General features: G+C 35.4%; 1 protein-coding gene across 3 annotated transcripts in view; it reads left to right on the top strand.

The window, feature by feature from the left end:
• Positions 1-19,570, top strand: part of ZCCHC11 (zinc finger, CCHC domain containing 11) — a 40,840-nt gene that overhangs the window by 5,636 nt on the left and 15,634 nt on the right. For 2 of the 3 annotated variants that reach the window (XM_009320185.1, XM_009320187.1), the window contains exons 3-18: positions 483-599; positions 2,659-2,836; positions 6,056-6,144; positions 7,362-7,413; positions 8,222-8,291; positions 9,277-9,403; positions 10,416-10,535; positions 10,917-11,138; positions 11,287-11,461; positions 13,423-14,165; positions 14,643-14,793; positions 15,337-15,423; positions 16,861-16,964; positions 17,344-17,401; positions 17,496-17,599; positions 18,271-18,360. In XM_009320185.1, coding sequence (XP_009318460.1) covers positions 483-599; positions 2,659-2,836; positions 6,056-6,144; positions 7,362-7,413; positions 8,222-8,291; positions 9,277-9,403; positions 10,416-10,535; positions 10,917-11,138; positions 11,287-11,461; positions 13,423-14,165; positions 14,643-14,793; positions 15,337-15,423; positions 16,861-16,964; positions 17,344-17,401; positions 17,496-17,599; positions 18,271-18,360 — 2,487 coding nt within the window. The remainder of the gene's footprint in view (positions 1-482; positions 600-2,658; positions 2,837-6,055; positions 6,145-7,361; positions 7,414-8,221; positions 8,292-9,276; positions 9,404-10,415; positions 10,536-10,916; positions 11,139-11,286; positions 11,462-13,422; positions 14,166-14,642; positions 14,794-15,336; positions 15,424-16,860; positions 16,965-17,343; positions 17,402-17,495; positions 17,600-18,270; positions 18,361-19,570) is intronic. The other variant, XM_009320186.1, reaches the window with a different exon arrangement.

Raw genomic sequence — 19,570 nt, 5'->3', positions numbered from 1 at the left:
GCAATACTTGCACAGTATGCTGTGAATATGCTAGCCAAACAACACCACCATCTGTCATAACATGTATAGCAGATAATATGATTAATACTTCCCATTTTCTTCCCATCAGAGAAAGGAGGATAAATGCTGAGATTTAATAAATCCATAGTTAGTAAAAGTTTGAGCTGAGAAGGGAATGGCTTACTGGCCTTTAGGTCAGCCTTAAGAGGCACAAACTCTTCAGTCTTAATCTTGCCTCACTAAAATTTACTGAGAAGTGTAATATTAAGTCATCTCACTTCCTTTCCTCGCTTTCCCCACTTGTCATATGGGTAAAAATCCATTTTCACTGTGTTTTTTGAAGATTACTTAATATTTGCAAAGCACCTTGACGTTACAAGTGTTACATAATTGTTAAATACAATTTATTATTCAAAGAATTGAGTTTTTCAGACACTATCGGCAGAAACATTTTCTTTTAATCTATGGCCATTTTTCCTCAGCGCTCCCCAGAATACACCAACTGTCAGTATCTATGCAAGCTCTGCCTAGTTCATATTGAAAATATCCAGGGAGCTCACAAGCATATTAAAGAAAAACGTCATAAGAAAAATATAATGGTAAGTTAACAAATACAGTTTTGACTGATTTTTTTTTTCTTTTTTTTTCTTCTGTGTTTTTTTTTTTCTTTAAAGTTTTTTTTGTTATGTGGTATGTTTTCTTTGGTCATCTTCATTTAGGTGAAAGTTTGTGTGCTGAGCAGAGATCCACAAATTTCTGTTGCTCGTTTTCTGTTTGAGAGGAAGGGCTTAATGATCTGTCCAGGCAGAGAGGAAAGAACATTTTTGGTCGTTGCTTCTGAATTAGTGTCTATGAGTAGTGGGCAGTTCATCATACTTTAGTAACAGAAGGCAAGGTAACTTAGGTGAGAAACATATTTAGTTTTTCTGTTTCATCTAAAAATAATATTGTTGGTAGCAAGGCCTCCAGGGGCTGGAGGTGGGGTTGGGGATGTTGGTTTTTTCTGTTTTATTCTCTTTTGTCTGACTTGTGAGATTTTTATCTACATCCTTTCTGTGATGGGTAAGCGGAGGGGATAGTGTGTCTAGACTAAAAAAATAGAGTTGAAGTAGGGAGGAATTCAGTTCCTGAGTCACTTATCTCCCTAGGTTTATCTATGTGTTTAATATGAAAAACAGTTTTAAGGTTTTCAAACAGAAAAGCAGTTTTCTTATCAAATACCATGGTGTTACTGTTTGCTTTGCTTTAAAGAACTGTTACATGCATGAAATCCACTAAATGGCGCACAGATGTTCTTGCCAACCCATTTTTGTAAATACCGATGAAGAGCTACAAATTCCCAAGGTTTTGTGATTCAGATGGTTAAAATTACTCTTCCTACAACCACTCCCCAAAATTGAGTCAATTACTTACGCCTGTTTCCATGTATTTCTTACCATACTTCTGTTTGTAATTAATGCTCTAATTCTCTTGCTGTCTGCTAAATTGCATCATGGGAAAAAAATTAATAAAAAGGCAACAAACCAGCCCCATGTTTGATATGGAAACACTTGTACCATGCTTTTCATCTGGGCATGGAGATAAGAATTGAGGAATGAGGTTTCTTTACCACTGAATGGAAATGCTAGAGGACAGGGAGCAGTTTCAGTTTTTAACACTTGTCTTCAAATAGCTTTATGTTGTGTGCCACAATACAGTGATAAGAGGTATGTAACTGTCTAAATGTTACTTTGTAAAATACAGCTATGTACAGCTCTAACTGTGAGATACATGACTATCAAATAAGCTTAGCAGCAGCTGTGGCTTCCCCACTCAAGAAAAACCCTAAAGCACTGACGTTAAAAAAAACACAGCTCTTTAAAAATGCACATATTCTTTCTTATGCTAAATTTGTTCAAATAAGAACAGAAGAGTTGAGAGATGCAGCCTAGAACTAACCAAACATTTTCATACTGGACTGTGTTTTCTCAGTGCATAATTATTTTCTGGTTAGTATTTATTTCTGTTGTCGGTCACAGATTTCATTTAGTTGATGAATTTGTGAAAGGAGTTATTGTTGTACTTACTCCCAAATGATTTGATGCATCTGACATATTTCTTGCTGTTGGATTAAATTGATTATAATTTGGTGCACTAAAAATAGCACTTTCTGGCACCAGCTGTTTAGGCAGCAATGGGACTCAACTTACAAAAATTTCTTGGAGCTAGGAATACTTTTTCTGCCTCTGATATCTTTCCTTCAAGTATAATCCACTCTGAAAAAATATGTGTGACTAGAAAAACTTTCTCAGCTCAGTTACTTTTATTATGTAGGAACAATTACAGCTTCTCATTTCCTTGGATGAATTCTGTTTCAGAACTGTCAGAAAATGTGGTTCAGGAATGTAACGCAGCAGATTTCCTCCCCAGTTGCCAGCTGTGAAACAACATGTTCTCTTTTAAACACTGAGCATCTACTGTCATTTCTTTGAGCCACACTAGTGCGTTTGCCAGTTAGGCCGGGCAGAGTTCCTGCCTTTGAAAGTGTTTGGTCAGGACACCATGTAAACAGAAGAACATAAACAGCAAACAGTATGTTCTAATATCATGCAATAGTATGAGATAACCTTTTTCTCTTAAAATACCAGTTTTTACTTTTATCATCCAACAATTATTCAGGAAAAACAAGAAGAAAATGAGCTGCGTGCCCTCCCACCCCCCTCTTCTGCACAGTTGGCTGCTCTGAGTTTTACACTCATTGAGGCAGCAAATGAACAAGGCATATCAGATGATGACTTCAGAATTCGTCAAGAAATTGTAAGCGAGATGGAGAAAATTATTCAACAGCCCTTACCAGGTACTCACAGTATTCTCCGTTTTCTTTAGGTGAAAATTTTTCTTTCTTTATTTTTACACAGATTTTGATACCTTCATTAATGGTGAATTAATGCATTTGGGGTTAAATGATCTTTACATTATACAATATTAATATATACAGGCATTTTAATACAGACTGGCAGTTGATTTAAAAGGAGCTAACAAACCTACAAAAAGAGGAAAATATGATTGTGCTTATTTTTGCTTCTTTCTGGTATGTGTTTATTGAAGCTATTGGTCCTCTTTAAAGTGATGATTCTGATGAAGATTGGAAATTTCCAGGGCACGAAATATTTCCTTCCTGGTCATGTTTAAAGCGTCAGCCACTGAGGATCTCCCTCAGGCTCTACTCCTACAAACCTTTCCACCTATACCTTACTTAGCATTACTGAATATCTGTACAGTAATTCAGTTACTGGCTGTTACAGTAGAGATTTTTTTTTTTTCAAGTGCACTTAATTAATACAAATGTAGCAGGAGGGGAAAATGAGGAGGAGTTTGGAATTCATTTTTTTCCTACCGGTCCTTCAGTTGTTTACAACATCTTTCAGGGCAGATAAAAGTTGCATGAGGCAATTTTTTTTTAAAAGCATAGTTTTAGGAAAAAAAAAATAGCCCTCAGCTTATGAGTGATTTTGGTAAGCATATGAGACATTTTCAGTACTTAATTGTGATGTGAAATATCTGCAGGTACTAAGCAGTAACTGTTCATTAAAACAAGTCATTAAAATCAACAAGGGTTATTGTTTAACAGGTATTTCTTCTCATGTATATTTATGGTTAATGGCTCCTAAAATGAGGAGAGGTGTACTTTGTGATCAACTATAGCTTCCCAAAGTCTCTGGAATTGTCTTAAATAGGTCAAAATATTACATTTACTTAACCACGAATAAATATCATACCTAATCTGCCTTTTTCTTGATTGAATGCTTTATGTTGATTAAAAATAAGAATAATTTAGGAAAAAAAAGCCTGAGCAGGTTAAATGCCTAGTCCCATTTTTTTGCTTCAGTGGGTCAATAAAGTTCAGTGCATTAATAAAGTTTGTAGAAATTGTCTGGATAAGTTGAATGGTAGTCTTCCCCCTCCACCCCCTTCAGAAGTACAGTATGTTACTTCAATAGGACATGTTAAACATTCAAATCCAATTTATACAACTGTTGGAAAATAAAATAATAAATATAATATAAAAATAAAATAATCTTTGACATTTGCTTCTTTGCAGTGATTTCCCATCATATCCTATAGTTAATACACTGGGAGTTTGAGAGCTGATTTTTGGATCTACAGTAACGTTGACAGTATGTTAACAATGGTTTGTTTTTCAGTGAATCTGAACAGAAGAAAATATTATGTCATTTGACAAAAAATAAGTCTTCAAACTTTTTTTTTCATCTGTATTGAAACTGGATTGATATTCTCTACTGTACTTTTATTTTAGAAAAACCTTCCCTTTGCTCTATAAAAATACAGTAGTAAGAAAGATTTTGTTTGTTTGCTGCAGGATGATCAGCTTTAGTTTTAGGAGCTATATTAAATATATGCTTAAACATAAGGTGCTGAATAGAACAGGGGCTTGTAGGGTGGAGGTTTGCTAATCTGTTTGCTCTATAATACTGCCATATGTGGCTCCTAGTGCAAACTTCTGTTCTGACACGCTATTGAGTTTTCCATTGATAGTATATTAGCATAAGATGAAGCAAAGGAATTTACTACTTTTACGTAAATATTCATGAAAATTACTGTGTTAGTGTTACTCGGCTGGCTGACTTGTTTGGACTGATGAGCTGATGTGAAGGCGTAGTAGTAGTGGAGGAGGAGTCTGTAGTAGTAAATGACAGTTTGTTATTCCCCTTTTCAAAGCCCACTGTGTTTTAGTGAATGTGTTTTCCTAAGTTGTAAATTAGGAAAAAATAAGTTAATGCACAGTGTAGAAAACATGGGATGTTCTGGCATGATTTTCTCTTGAGCTCACATTAGAACTATTCAAAAATTCTTACTAATATGAAAAGCCATTGGAAATAATTACAAGGTGTTATTACTACTATTATTATCATCGTCATCATCATTTATTTATTTACCATACAGAAATTCTTTTTGAGAGGGCTAGTTTCTAAGTAGTGAAAAATAGAGAAAGGTTTGTTTGAACCTGTGTATGTATAAGATTTATTTTCTCTTTTAAGAGTTATTTTGTTGTGGTTCTGCTTGAGAGAGTTTGGTCAGAACACAAATAAAGGTGCTAATAAAAAAATACAAGAAAAAACCCTCTTCACTGTGAGACTGGTTGAACACTGGCACAGGTTGCCTAGAGAGGCTGTGGACTCTCCATCCTTGGAGATTTTCAAAACCCAACTGGACACAGTTCTGGGCAACCTGCTCTAGGTGACCCTTACTTGAGCAGAGTGTTGGATTTGGAAGGGATTGAGAATAGTCTCAATTTTCAGCTGACATAAATACGTCAGAGCCCTAATATATATTACAGGAAAGTTTTCATCTACGAAAATTATATCATGTCATGAAGTGGGATAAATTACTGTTTATGGAGTGGAATGACATTTCTCATGATATTATTACTGAATAGTTACTTTCTAATTAGTTTAGATCTGTTGTACATCTTTGCAGGTAAGGAACTGTATTAACTATAAAAACACTAAATGGATACTGTACTTTGTGTCTTGGATTATAATGAATATACATTTTATATGCATGTTTCGTAATGAATTGTGCACAGGAACTTGCTAATGTAATTAACAGATTGTAGCACATATAAAAATTTTTTGTGACAAAAGTGTATGAGGCAACAAAGAATTTTGTAACTGGCTAACTGCTGCAGTGAAATCAAGCTGTATTTAACAAAAGCTGTTAAATAAACTCCTGCACTGAGATGGTGACAGTTATTACTACTTTATATTTAATTTTATATTAAGAGCAAACAAGACTAAAGCTGCATTGCAAAAATACTTTAAAACAGCTTGAAAATGTTTGTTCATTTGGTAATTACACTATTTGAATTATCCCTTTTCCTGTGATACTGTGTTATGGAATTGACTAGCCTTCACAGGAGTGAGAAAGTGGTTCAATATTCATTAATCCGGGAGTACCACTTAGGAGGTACAGTATCTAAAGCAAGGTATGCGTCATCCATTAAAGAATTATTTATTTACTAGCTGTTAAATCATTACATTTCTCTCTCTTCCAGACTGTTCACTGAGGATGTATGGCTCCTGTTTAACTAGATTCGCTTTTAAGACCAGCGATGTTAACATTGATATCAAATTCCCCCCTAAGGTGTGTAGATATTACCTTGTATTAACTAAGACTGTTTTTTAAATCAAGGCCATCAACATTTATTTCTACTCCATTGCCTCATCATCTATCGGGGCATATGGTGTTAGAATAGCACACAGCATATAATCTTTGATTTGGTGTCAGGTGTGCTATGAATCCAGTGGATAAAGTTTTCATTGCTTATTAGATAACTTTAATTCTGTTTTTTTGGACAATCTTACGCTAGCCTTTTTTTTTTTTAATTTTTTGAGTAAGCATTGAAGCAATATGACAATAGTTGGCTCTGGGTAGGTGTACTTTTATGTGCTCATGATTCAGACAGTAAAATCTTGTAGGTCTTTATTCACTCTTCCCCCCTCCTTTTAAAGGTGGAGCTAACTGGCAGTTTTCCTTTTATGTTTTAGTCCCTTGCAAATAGATGTCACATCCCAGTTCACAGTTCACTGTGGTACAAAATTCTTGTAGAGCAATATAACTTGCCTTTAAACATTGAAGTTATTGGTTTGTGTTTAGTGTGTGATATTAGCAGCACATTCTTGTTAGAGGCGCAGCTGCTGAACTTGCTCTTTTTTGACTGTATGTGTTACAGTGGAATTCAAGGTACCTGTTTTGGTTACGTACTTACACATAGCATTTTGAAATGATACTGCAGTTAGGAAGCAAAACTGAGCCCTTTTTCAAACAATTGCATGTGGAGTGTACCATGTCACTTTTTCACAAAGGCTCAAAGGTGGTGCTAAGTTTTAGCTTTTCTTTCAACTATTTACAGCTTATCTTTGAAACACCACTTAAGTTGATTTCTGGGGAGAAAAGAAAACACATTTAAAAATTATAACCTTTAAAAACCCTTGGGAAAAGTAGTGACATTAAATTCTTTACTGATGTGTGTTTCTAGTGGCATGTGTTGACATTGAAATTGTTGAATATATGGCAAGTATTTTGTTTTAACTTTATGGAGTCTGTTAATACGGAAGTAGAACAGAAGTATTAAGTAAAAAAGCTGTAGGCTAAAAGAAAGCTGCCTAATATGTTTGCTAGTACCTGTTTTCATGGTGTGGACAGATACAGTTAACTTTTCCATTAATACTGACACATGATTTCACTTTTGTGAAAGAACATAGTGTTACTAGTTGTGCAACCTAAGTAGTTTTAAACAAAGTGTAAAATAAAATAGGTTAGTCTGAATAATGTAACCTGCTCTACTTTTGTCATTTTAGATGAGTCAGCCAGATGTTCTGATACAGGTGCTTGAAATCTTGAAGAACAGTGGTGAGTTTTAGTTGCATCTCATTTCTATTTAATTAACATTCCAACTGCTGTTCAGTTGTTTTTATGCTTAATTTTTCTGTAAACTTACTTTGGTTGAAAACTAATCCATTTTTGTATCTGAGCTGTTTTTATGAATGTGATTTTTATGAATACCAATGCTTGTGTAAGTGAGAGATGAGAACCTGCAGCAGGACAATGGCAGCCCAGGTAGTCCAGTGCAGATTGCCAGAATTTATGGTAATAGTGTTAGATGCCAGGGCAAAAAGTATTTAACTTTGTAAGAGAAATTCTAAGCAGTAAACCCAAAAGCCACTTCCCACTTGCATATGAACATCAGTGAGAACTATTACAAGACTTCTGAAACTCGTAGCTTCCTTGTTCTGTCAGGAAGTCATCTAACGCTGTAATCCGAACATCTTGAACCAAGTGACACAAATAGCGTTGCGTTTTTCATCCTTCAGGAAATTTTGATAGGTCAGCTCCATAAGTGGTTCTCAAAGTATCCTGATGGTTTGTCAGAGATTCAACCTTGTGTCTTTCACATGTTGTAAAGACAAAAAGATTCTGGAAGAGATACCAACCCAGTTTCCTGACAAGGGTTTTTCTTTTTTTTTTTTTCCTGCTGGCTGTGTGATACTGGTGGTGAGCGTCAAAAGTAACCAGAAAATACTGCTTACTGCTTAGCTATGCAGCACTTAATTTGAGTTGTTCTGTAAAAGCATGGTATAAATGTAATAGTTTTAAAGACATAATTGGGAAAACTGTAAGAGACTTTCATAAATAATGGGTTTTTTTCCTCCTTGCTTAGCTGTCTACTCAGATGTGGAGTCAGATTTCCATGCCAAAGTTCCTGTTGTCTTTTGCAAAGATGTTAAAAGGTACATGTCATTGAAAAGGATTTTTAATGAGATACCAATTTCTACTATGTTTGTTCATAGCAGCTGCTTGCCTGCACTCCTGACAAGAAGTATTACTGTAACATTTAGCTAACATTCATGTTAAAGGGGAATTGTTCATACATGAAAATACAATCAAGAAAGAAAGCTTAGTTTTGTTTTTGTGCCTCATAGAGCTCATTAGTTGTAGGAGTCTGAAAATAGCAGTTCTACTTTTAGTTAAATAGGGGAAAAGTAGAATGGTTTTCAGTTGATATTTAAAATTTCTGCCAGCAGTTTAATCCAAGACTTTAAAAGCATTTTATAAGATATACATTACCAGTAAGGACACATCATCTGACAGTTTCAGTAAATTCCTAAGAAGTAGCAACCTCCAAAATGAAACATGGTTGCTGTATGATGTCCACATTGCTTTGACTGGCTAGAGGTATGCAATTGAAACTCTGGGGAAGTATATGCAACAAGGGTGGGCATATCTTTTCTTGTGTTTGTAGATTATGCAAATGCCTTGTAAGTACTAAGAGAACAGAAATAATTACTCTGAGAAGCAAGCTGAAAGTTTTTAGAGCAGCTGTTCTGTGGACTTACCAACTCTTAATATGCAGCAGGCTTGGGGGTTTTATTTATTTATTTATTTGGTATGTGGAAGATAACACAACTTAAACTCCATGTATAAGATTGCACAATTAAGTAATGGCAGAACTTAGAGCAAATTCTTAATGCTGTTTTATATTTTTAGCTGTAATGAACTTCTGTAAGTTCTAGATCCAACTGATGAGTTAATAGTAAAGAAAATGTGATTATATTCTGTAGCTTTTGTTTAAAAAGTTCAGGTTCTTACACAGGGAGACACTGATGCATGTTTTTGTTATGGTGGATGTGATGCCCCATCTCCCCCCTGCCCCAAGCATCATCTGTATACACAAGGCAATAACTCTTTTTATCTGTTTTACATTTGTAATTACAGTGGTTTGACATGTAAAGTAAGTGCTAGAAATGATGTGGCTTGCCTTACAACTGACCTGCTGGCTGCACTTGGTAAACTGGAGCCTGTCCTTATTCCCTTGGTTTTGGCTTTCCGCTACTGGGCTAGAGTAAGTTTATAAATGTTGAGGATTATTAAATATGTTTATTTCCTCTTTTTAAGTACTGCGTACAATGTAATGTATAATATACCATGAATATGTAGAAAAGAACTTCATGGCACTCGTTCACCTCTTACCTAAACAGGCCAGAATGAGACTGAAGATTTTGATGTGAAACTGTAAATATATATGAAGCTTCCACCGTTCTGTTAGCAAGCTATTATGCTAGTTCCTTAAAACTAGTTAATTGATCCTTGAAAACCAGCTTAACAGAGCACTCGGGTCTTGCAAACTTTCTGCTATTGAGGTCGCAGTGAAAAAAGTTTACTCAAAAAAGGGTCTGTCATACCCTGCTGTACTTTTTACAGACGTCAGTGGTAGTCACAGGAACCAAGTTATAATGTTCACAGCCAGTGTTTAACTGTCTTGTAATTCAGTCCTGAAATTGCTGCCAGGCCATACTTGACTTAAAATGTCTTGGCTTTATTGACAAACCAGTTGCATGGTATTATTATTGTTGCTTATTTAGCAAGGTGTTTTTACAAAAATTACTGTTTTACAACATACGAGTAGCAGCAGTAGAAACTACAAAGAACTGTTCAAAGTCTAATACATTTATTACATCTCTCTTGAGTTCCCATAGAAGAGATCAGTATCAGATTACAGCCAGACGCTTAGAATCCTCGTCTCCATACATGAGATATCGCACAGTAACAAAAACCTGATAGTTGACTGAAATTCTAGATAGGAACATAAATGTGCCCCACAATCACAAAACGTGATGAAACTGAAAAGAATAACATGTAATAAAATAGTATAACTTAAGGCACTGTACAAATTACTACAATTTGCATTTTGTCTGTACGTGGCATGGTATGACGACTGCAGTTTCCAAGATTAAGGATTTACTGTTTCACTCTAGTATGTATCTCTCATTTCTTTAATATTTGTCCTTTCAGAATAGATTTTAAATTAAAATGCTGATATTACATCATAAAAGTAATGATTTATTCTCTTACAGCTCTGTCACATTGACTGTCAGGCTGAAGGTGGGATTCCCTCATATTCCTTTGCCTTAATGGTGATATTTTTTCTTCAACAAAGAAAACCACATATTTTACCATCCTATTTGGGCAACTGGGTAAGTGCTTTGGTAATATAGTAACCTTATTGTTAAATTGTTGATGTTATTTCTGTGTTCTGCAAGGTCATAAAATGTGCAGAATTTGATTGCCCAAGAAATTTGTAAATCGCATTGGTACTTAATCCTCACACAGTTGATGCCTGATGATTCTGATGACTTTTAAAAAAAGGCAGCTGCTATAGCGTGTGCAATTCTGTCATGCTGTATTTTGGAGAAAAGGCAAATATTTTCTTCTTTAATTCTCTGAATTTATTTCTCTGACATCAGTTATTCTTGAGCGGGATAAATATGACAATTGTCAGTGTTACTTTTGGTGAAAACTTTTGGTTGTATGTATTATATACAGTCTTGTTTCAGAGCTGCTTTAATTGTTGTTAGATTGAAGGCTTTGATTCAAAGAGGCCGGATGACCACCAGCTGAAAGGTATAGAAGAAGAGGAGTTTGTACGGTGGGAATACAAACCACCAACAAATGGTGCAGCAAAAAATTCAGTTGGAGCAGAAAGTAAAACTAAAGTTGAACAACAGAAGGGTGGTGGTAAAAAGGTAACAAGCTCAGAAGTGGACAACCAAAGTAATGCAAAGGAGAAACATGGCAATGTAAGTCATGGCTTTATTTAATTGAAAACCATATTCTATCTCTTCTCCCTGTTTTTTATCTTTAAACATTAATATTGGATGGAACCAGGAAAAAAAAGGGAATTTTAATTTCTTACTGCAGTTGAGCATTCTTGTCCGTGTGTTTCAGTCTCTCTTAGCATTCAAAACCCCTCACCAAGTTTCACTGGGGCAACTGTGGTTAGAACTGTTGAAGTTTTACACACTGGAATTTGCTTTGGAGGAATATGTCATCAGCATACGGGTACAAGAGCTCTTAACCAGAGAGAATAAAAACTGGCCTAAAAGGCGAATAGCCATTGAAGGTAGGATAATAGCCTTTTCTAGTTCTGTAGTCATCCTGCATTATTATCTTTATTTACCTAATACTTACAGGTCTGTCACAAGAAGTCTGGACAAAAATTGGAGGAGAAAGTAAATTTTTTTTTTTTTATTTTGTCAGCTATTTAGTCTGTTTAAAGACAAATTTTCTGTTTAGTACTACTTTTTGCAACTCTGGTTTTTGAAGTACAAGGTGTAAATTTGTCTCACTGTTTCTTACTATTCTGTTCTTATCTCTATCTGTTTCATTCTTTCTATAAGCTATCATTTATTTCTTTTTAATAATTCTGATATTGTGAATTTTCAGCACTTCTAGCTGTGTTTCTAAAAACCACAATGTATTTTGAGTGTTACCAGTTATCAGTTTGTTTCCTCTGATGCTAATGCAGACTGAGCAGAGAGGTTAGCTCTGATCAGAGTGAACTGGAGCAAACCCATCAAAGTAACACACACACACGCAGAGCATCCTCCCTTGTCCCTTTCCCTGTTGGTAGTATTTCGATACCGTGAAACTGAATGGCATGTCATAGGCTGTGCTTCAGGGCCTGAATATCCTGCTAAGTGAAGTGCTTTTTTCAGGGAGTGAGACCATATGAATTTGATGATAATACATACCTTGAGTTATATACGTTGGAGAAAGAAGGAACATTATTTTGTCTATTACTTCTGTATAATTGGAAGACATCTTTATTTCTGTTCCTCAACTTAGAAAAATATGCAAACAATACTTAACAGGGAAAGTCACAGAGCAATGCATGGCATTCTGAATTGGCCTTAAGAACAGAGAAATTGGGTATTTGAGGAAGGTTCAGAAACCACTTAAGGTGATACTTTTATAAAAGTATAAATAATGAATTTTGGACACTTTCTAGAGACATTAAGTAATTTTCTGTAACACACATGAGGTGATGGAGAGGACAAGGAGAAATAGGTCAAAGAGAATCATAAAGACAGAGAACGAGTTACTAAAGGTATATTGAAGGATGAGTCAGTAAGGTACAAGAAGAGCAAGAAGGAAAAGTAAAAAGGAGAAAAACAAGCAATGAATTCTTGAGGCACATGTTGAGTAGTGGGTCTTGAGATCACTCCTGTGGCTTTAATTTCCTCTCCCAATTATTTTCTTTGATCACTTTTAGCTAGAGAGTTTTAAAACTAGAGTAGTGTTTATTCAGCATGTGGGAAACTAGAACCTGTAAGACGAAAGGGCAAATTACTGAGGAAGAAACAGGAAATAATTTCAAAAAATTGCATTCTGGTTCTGATACCTGCTATTGTTGGTCTTTTTGTGTTGTTTTTGTTTGTTTGTTTTATGGTTTTTTGTTTTTAATTTTTACCTTTTTTTTAATGTTAAGTTTGTAACTGAAATTATGAAGTAACAGAATCTCAGTTTGATACTATCTTCCCAGGCAAACTTATAGCAACTATGCAAGTGCTCTTTTTACTTGGAAAACATGTTTGATCTAGAAATCGCTAGGAAGGACTAAGAATGAAACCTGGTGAGATTGGTTCATATAATCCTTATAACCTTAATGTTACTCTTAAAGAAATTAATTTCTTGAGGGAAATGCAAATCCTTCTTCAGTGAAGGAAAAAAGTTCAGGCAGGCCTACATTTATTTTGCCTTTGTATGTTTATTTTCATTTCTAGTTTAGAAATTAGCCATAAAATAATGGTACAATATACCTGTGGTTTTCTTTTTAAATAACACTATTTAGAATGGTTTACAATAGCCAGCCATTCATGGCCACACGTGTGTTGCGTTTTGTGTGGAAGAAGTCCAAAAAACCTTGTGGGCCCTATGTTCTCTAAGTATCTCCAAATACAGTTCTGGATTATATTACAAGAATCTCTTTTTAACTGCCGTATCATAACTTAGGTATTTCAGCTGCTTTAGTGAAATGTAGAAATTAAAGATCTCTAATGAAGTTGTTCTTTTTCTTCCTAGATCCTTTTGCACTAAAGAGGAATGTTGCACGAAGTCTAAATAGCCAGATGGTATTTGAGTACATCCTGGAGCGATTTAGGACAGCGTATAAATATTTTGCATGTCCACAAAGTAAAGATGGGATTAAATCCAAGCCAGATACCAAGAAAAAAGAAAAAGGGAAAATGAATAATAAGAAATCCACAAGATCTGAAGAGCCTGTAGCCAACTGTTGCCTTCCACAAGGGGAAAAAGTTGTAGATAAACAAAATATAGGAAGTGGATGTAGCATACCAGAGAATGAACTTGAATGTAATGAAGTGGTAGAAGCTGTAGCCAAAAGATGTACTTCCAAGAACATAGACTCTTTGCTACTTTCAACATTGGACTCTAGTTATGATGAAGACAAAGAAGAAGCTTTATCCTTTATTTCTAATGAATGCTGTGAATTAAAGCAAAAATCACTTAAAGAGAGGGATGATTTAGAAATTTCAGTTTGTATAACTGAAGGTGAGCTAAGCCACCGTTGTAACTGCGGTGAACATCAGCCCTATGACACAAATTCTAGTAATGAATTTTCTGATGCTGAAACTACACAGAGTTTGGTAACAGAGTCTTCTCAGAAGAATAAGTGCACTGGCACACCAGCTACCTCGCCCAACTGCAAAGCAATGGTGGAAGCTCGTGATCTCAAAGATGAAGGCAGAATCTCTACAGCAGAAATGCATTATGTGTTTGATAAGTTTATTTTGACTTCAGGAAAGGTAAGCTGTGTATTTAATCAGTGCTGGTCATGTATCAGTGGGCTATTACTTCTAAATCACTAAAACTAAGGGTGGATGGATGACAGGATTCTCCCGGTGATTGCTTCAGTCTCTATTATGAATGGTAGCTCTAGCCTTTTTAGAGTACCTGTTATTCAGGACTGGAAAACACCAAAACTGTATGCCATTTGGAAATCAAAGTTTTTTGATTTCCACAAAAAAAAAATCCTGGGTTTTGTTTTTTCGTTGTTTTGTGTCCCACCCCCCCCCGCTTTCCTGTAGAATTTCCAGTTGCTCTTATGCACTGTGAGAACTAAATGCAGCCTGTTGAGAGGTGGTGTTTGTTCTTTGTAGAGGCTCTGTTGCTGTTCAGGTGTTAAATGTTCTTGGTTGCATGACTTATATGGAAATGTTGGGTCTGCTGAACTATCATAACAGTAAAATTGCATTTGTGCGCTTTTTTTTTTCCCCCAAAAGCCACCAACTATAGTATGCAGCATCTGCAAACGGGATGGACATTCCAAAAATGACTGCCCAGAGGATTTCAAGAAAATTGATCTAAAACCACTACCACCAATGACAGACAGATTTCGGGAAATACTTGATATAGTGTGTAAAAGATGTTTCGGTAAGTTGGAAAAGTGTTTGTACTCCACTGTAAACTGTGATCTGTAATCTGGAAAAAATAAAAACTGTAGGGTTAAATTACTTATTCCGGTAAATTCAGTGGAAAGAAGCTCTTCCAGGTACCCTAGGCTACAAATCTATCAATATTTTTAATTTCATATAATCCATGGTTGTTATATCAAATTCTTGTAACAGATTTGAGAAACTAATACTATACAGGATTTTTTACTGGGTTTGTAAAAAGTTACTAGTGTTTCCAGAAATTAGGCTCTGGGCAAAACTAGTTTTTGTGTTTGTCAAATTCTGTGGCTTCCCTTGGAAAAAGCTCCTTCTGGGTGCTGTGTTTGAGTAATTGCAGAAAATCATACATCTGAAATAAATTCCTAACAACTCTAATGATATCATAAAAAAGAAAAACACATATTCAAGGAAAGTAAATGTAACAAAAAACCCAAAAGGTATCCAATACTTTTAATGAGCTGGAAAAGATTTTTGAGGTAGCTGAATGTCACATCTGACTGTGTTTTAACTTGTTTTTACTTAGATGAATTATCCCCTCCTTTATCTGAGCAACAAAACAGAGAACAAATTCTGGCAAGTTTGGAAAGATTTATTCGAAAAGAGTATAATGGTATGTAACAGTAGGTGGTGATTCTTGATAATGCTTTCTTCATTCATGTTGTCCAGAGCATGAAGATGTAATTTGTCTCATTATTGCTCATTTTCCTTGCTTAAAGCAGCGGCATTGCTTTTCCCTCTGTATGTAAAGCTATCTTGCAGAGTTCTAAACTGAACATCCCTCAATGCTATTGCATGGAAATGTCCCTAGAGTGGAGGAAGAGCTGCAAGAGTAATAATGCAGATAGAGGATTATTGCAGTCAGGACAAAAAGAAAGTTTGAATGGGCCCTGGCCAGTTGAGTTTAGTGTTATCTGGGTCATGGGCCAAGTACTTTTGTTGCCTAGTCACCAGTGTTGAAGTATCTTAGAAATCTTAATGAGTTCGTTATCTTCACATCCCTTTTATAAAACAGGGAAAAGTATCTTACTGCAATGATGGAAGTCAAGGCACAGAGATGCAAAGTGATTTTTTGGAGGTGTTGTAGAACAGTGCTAGAGCCTGGTACCAAACCCAGGTCTCCTGAATTCCAGTCCATTGCTTTACACAGAAGGCCATCCGTTCTGCTGTAGCTGGCCTGTGATGAAGGAACTGTGAACCGCACTTCCGTCCACCAGCTGTGCCCTCCATTTACAGGCAGCAGCTGAGGATTGAGACCTGTTACAGAACCTTGAAAGACTTAAAATTTCCGATTCTATTAAAGGTTAGGAAAAAGCTGTAAATAGGTGTTATATATATTTTCCGAGCATTGATTTCAGTTGAACAGATAAATGCATTCTTTTCAATTAGGAAGAAATTGCTTCCTCTGGGTTACATAATTTTGCTTTCCTTTACAAGAATAAACATGCATTACAATATTGTTTAAAAAAAATGTAAACAAAACAATTGGGAAAAAATGTTCCATAAAGTATATTAATCTTACTGCTTGTATGTTCTTGAACAGTATGTTAAGGTTACAGAAACTTACTGATTGACCAAATTTACCTAGTCACAGGAAAAAAATGCAACCTAGATAAAGTATGAGTAGAACCATAAATATTGCTTGGACTGCTTAAGAGTAGCTCTGTCTTATCTGTGGGGTAATGCTGTACTGGTGATTGGGTTTGCACCTTATTTTGATTTATTTAAAACAGGAAAGTGCAGTCACATACCACAAAACATTGCACCGCATTTAGACATGCTATTTAATGGTAATAGTAACTCTGTAACACACCTCACTCATAAAAAAATTACATGGGCTTTATCTTGCCTTACCTTCTATAAATAATTTTTGAAGTATTGTGCTTCCTCCTTTATCAAAGGTGAGGTCTTAGAAGTGACATTGTAAGCTCTCTTTTAAAGCTCATTTTTATGGGCACCTACACATCTCAGTTAAGCAATATTCCATAGTAAGCACTTACCATCCAAGTGTAAAAGAATTTATCTTTTTTCGGTCTATTCTTTTGATCAGACAAAGCCAGACTTTGCTTGTTTGGCTCTTCAAAGAATGGATTTGGATTTCGGGACAGTGATCTAGATATCTGCATGACGTTGGAAGGCCATGAAAATGCAGAGGTAAGAGTTTTGAAACTGATAAAATTTACTATTTTGAATTCAAGAATTCTTTAAGCTTTTTTTAATTCAATTAAGATTGCTGTACACAGAAAAGGTAGGATTTTGCTAGTAGCACATCGGCTTGTTGCACTCTGCACGATTGAAGCAAGATATAGCTTGTTTTACTTTTAATGCCCCGTAGACTCACATTTAGTGTACTGTAGATGTCCACATAGAGAATACGGATCACCAGTTTACGTAAATTCATGTGCTGGCCTATTGCTTACTTCTTTTTGTACATCAACTTCTCCTCTATGAAATACACATTTGATAGTAAATGTACTTGTTGGGATAGGATCCGTGTTTTAACATCTGAAGCTGTGATATTTGTTTTTCCTAGAAATTAAACTGTAAAGAAATAATAGAAGGTTTGGCAAAAGTTCTTAAGAAGCATCCAGGTAGGTGTTTTAAAATATTATTTGTTTTGTATTTACATTTACTATATATGTAGTTAATGGAAATGTTTTATGTACTAAAGTGTTGCTTCCCCAGGTTTGAGAAACATCTTGCCTATAACAACAGCCAAAGTGCCTATAGTAAAATTTGAACACAGACGAAGTGGCTTAGAAGGAGATATCAGTTTATACAATACACTGGTAAGTATCTGTTTGTGTTTGGTTTTATGTTCAAAGAAAGCTTTTTAATTCATTGTAACTCACTCAATAATTTGAGGGAATAATTTTGAAACCAGAATTAAAATGCTTTTGTGTGTTTGGGTTTTTTTTTTCTACATTATTTAAATTCAGTGGCCCACACCCTCAGCCCAACCCAAGTAGCTGTATAACCTGATGGCAGAGCAGCGTCGTGGCACACAAAGCATTTTTGTGAATGCTCCTGAAAAGCTGTTAGTGCCACATTCTCCATGGCCTTTCTGCCATCATGAATGGCATGAATGATACATCCTATCCCAGCTTACATCTAGCACAATGAAATTGAACGATTTCTTATTTAGTGGGCTCACATTCACCGGTGAAGAAGATGCAATTTGTGGAATTTGATCCAATGTGAGTCATCTTACGGACTTACATCTTTGCTGGTGTTTTCCAAGGTTCTTGTTGTTGTTACTGCATTAATAGTGTCCTGATTACACCTTTGAGTTATGCTTGTGCAGGAAATGTTGCATGAATTTTGTGGAATATTGCTGTGATTTTTTGCCCTCCAATTGTATTATGCATGTCCTGTGCTTGAACTGCAGACTATACTATAATTAACCATAAATAATATTGAAACACCTGTTTGTTTGGGTTTTTTTCCCCCCTTTTTCCAGGCGCAGCATAACACAAGAATGCTGGCTACATATGCAGCTATTGATCCTAGAGTGCAATATCTGGGCTATACAATGAAAGTTTTTGCAAAGGTAATATAAAAAGAAGGAACTTATTTGTATAATACAGTGTTTTCTGATACAGCCACTGAGTTTACCTTTTGCTAATACCAACTGGAAAGGAGACAGTAGCATGCTATTAATATGAAGTGCACTTTCTTAAGCTGACTATGCTCCGTCTGATTGTGTGTGTCAGAATCAAGTTCTTCAGTCCTGGTATCTTCTGCTATCTGTTGAAAGATTTCTGTCTAAGAGAAAGCTGATGAAAGGAAAACTTAATTTTTTTTCAATTTCAGACTAAGAGAAAGCTGATGAAAGGAAAACTTTAATTTTTTTTTCAATTTCAAACCAGCTACAGTGCAAAAAAAAAAAAAAAACAAACCCCAAACAAAACTGGAAAAAATGGTAACTGTAAGATGTAGGGGCATGTGGCTGTGCATGGGCTTCCCAAGTTGCCATATCTAGGACCAGCCCAGAGATTACTGCAGCTTTTTTCTGGCCTACTTGCCTTGTTTTACTTACTATAAAAGGAGTAGGTATGGGTTGATGAATGAATGCGTAAGTCTTTACTTGATGTGCCTAGGACATACACTTGACTTTAAGAGTTTGGAAATATCAAATACCAAATTTCCTGCATCTTTTTTTTTCTTATGATATTCTAACAGTGTTACACTATACAGCCTTTGATAATTGAAACATGGTGTTTCTTTTTATTTAAGCTGCGCTATTAAATACACTCCCCAAACACATCCAAAGAAAGTTTAGTGAAACAGGGGCAAATAAAAAATGGGTTATAGAGAGTGTATCATGCTACCAGATGTTAATGTAATAAAATGCATCAAGATGAATAAAATAACCTTGTTCCAGAATGGAATGGACATGTTCATTATACTGTCACCAAGACTAGTATTGTGTGTGGTCACAATAGTGCAGAATATTGCCATGTCTCTTCTGTGTCCAGACTAAAAATGTCTTGTGTTGATAATAATGAATCTTACCTTTTTTTTTTTTTTTGGTAGTATTGCATACTATTGTATACATTCTAAAAATCTTACTGTAAAGACCAAGTTTCCAAGTTGTGGGACATACACTCTTGAATGTATATGTATGGAGGTGACTTCATAGCTATACAAATACTCTTGTGCATAAGCAAAATGCTTCCTCCTCTGTTTGCATTGGCAGGAAAACCAGGAACAGCTGTCACTGCTGCTGCTAATGTGAAAGTAATTTGTGAATCCCTGTT

Source organism: Pygoscelis adeliae, unplaced genomic scaffold, assembly GCF_000699105.1.
Source record: "Pygoscelis adeliae isolate BGI_AS28 unplaced genomic scaffold, ASM69910v1 Scaffold393, whole genome shotgun sequence".
Taxonomy (NCBI): Eukaryota; Metazoa; Chordata; class Aves; order Sphenisciformes; family Spheniscidae; genus Pygoscelis; species Pygoscelis adeliae.
The sequence above is the reverse complement of the archived record's forward strand: the minus strand, read 5'-3'. Positions and strand labels throughout refer to the sequence as shown.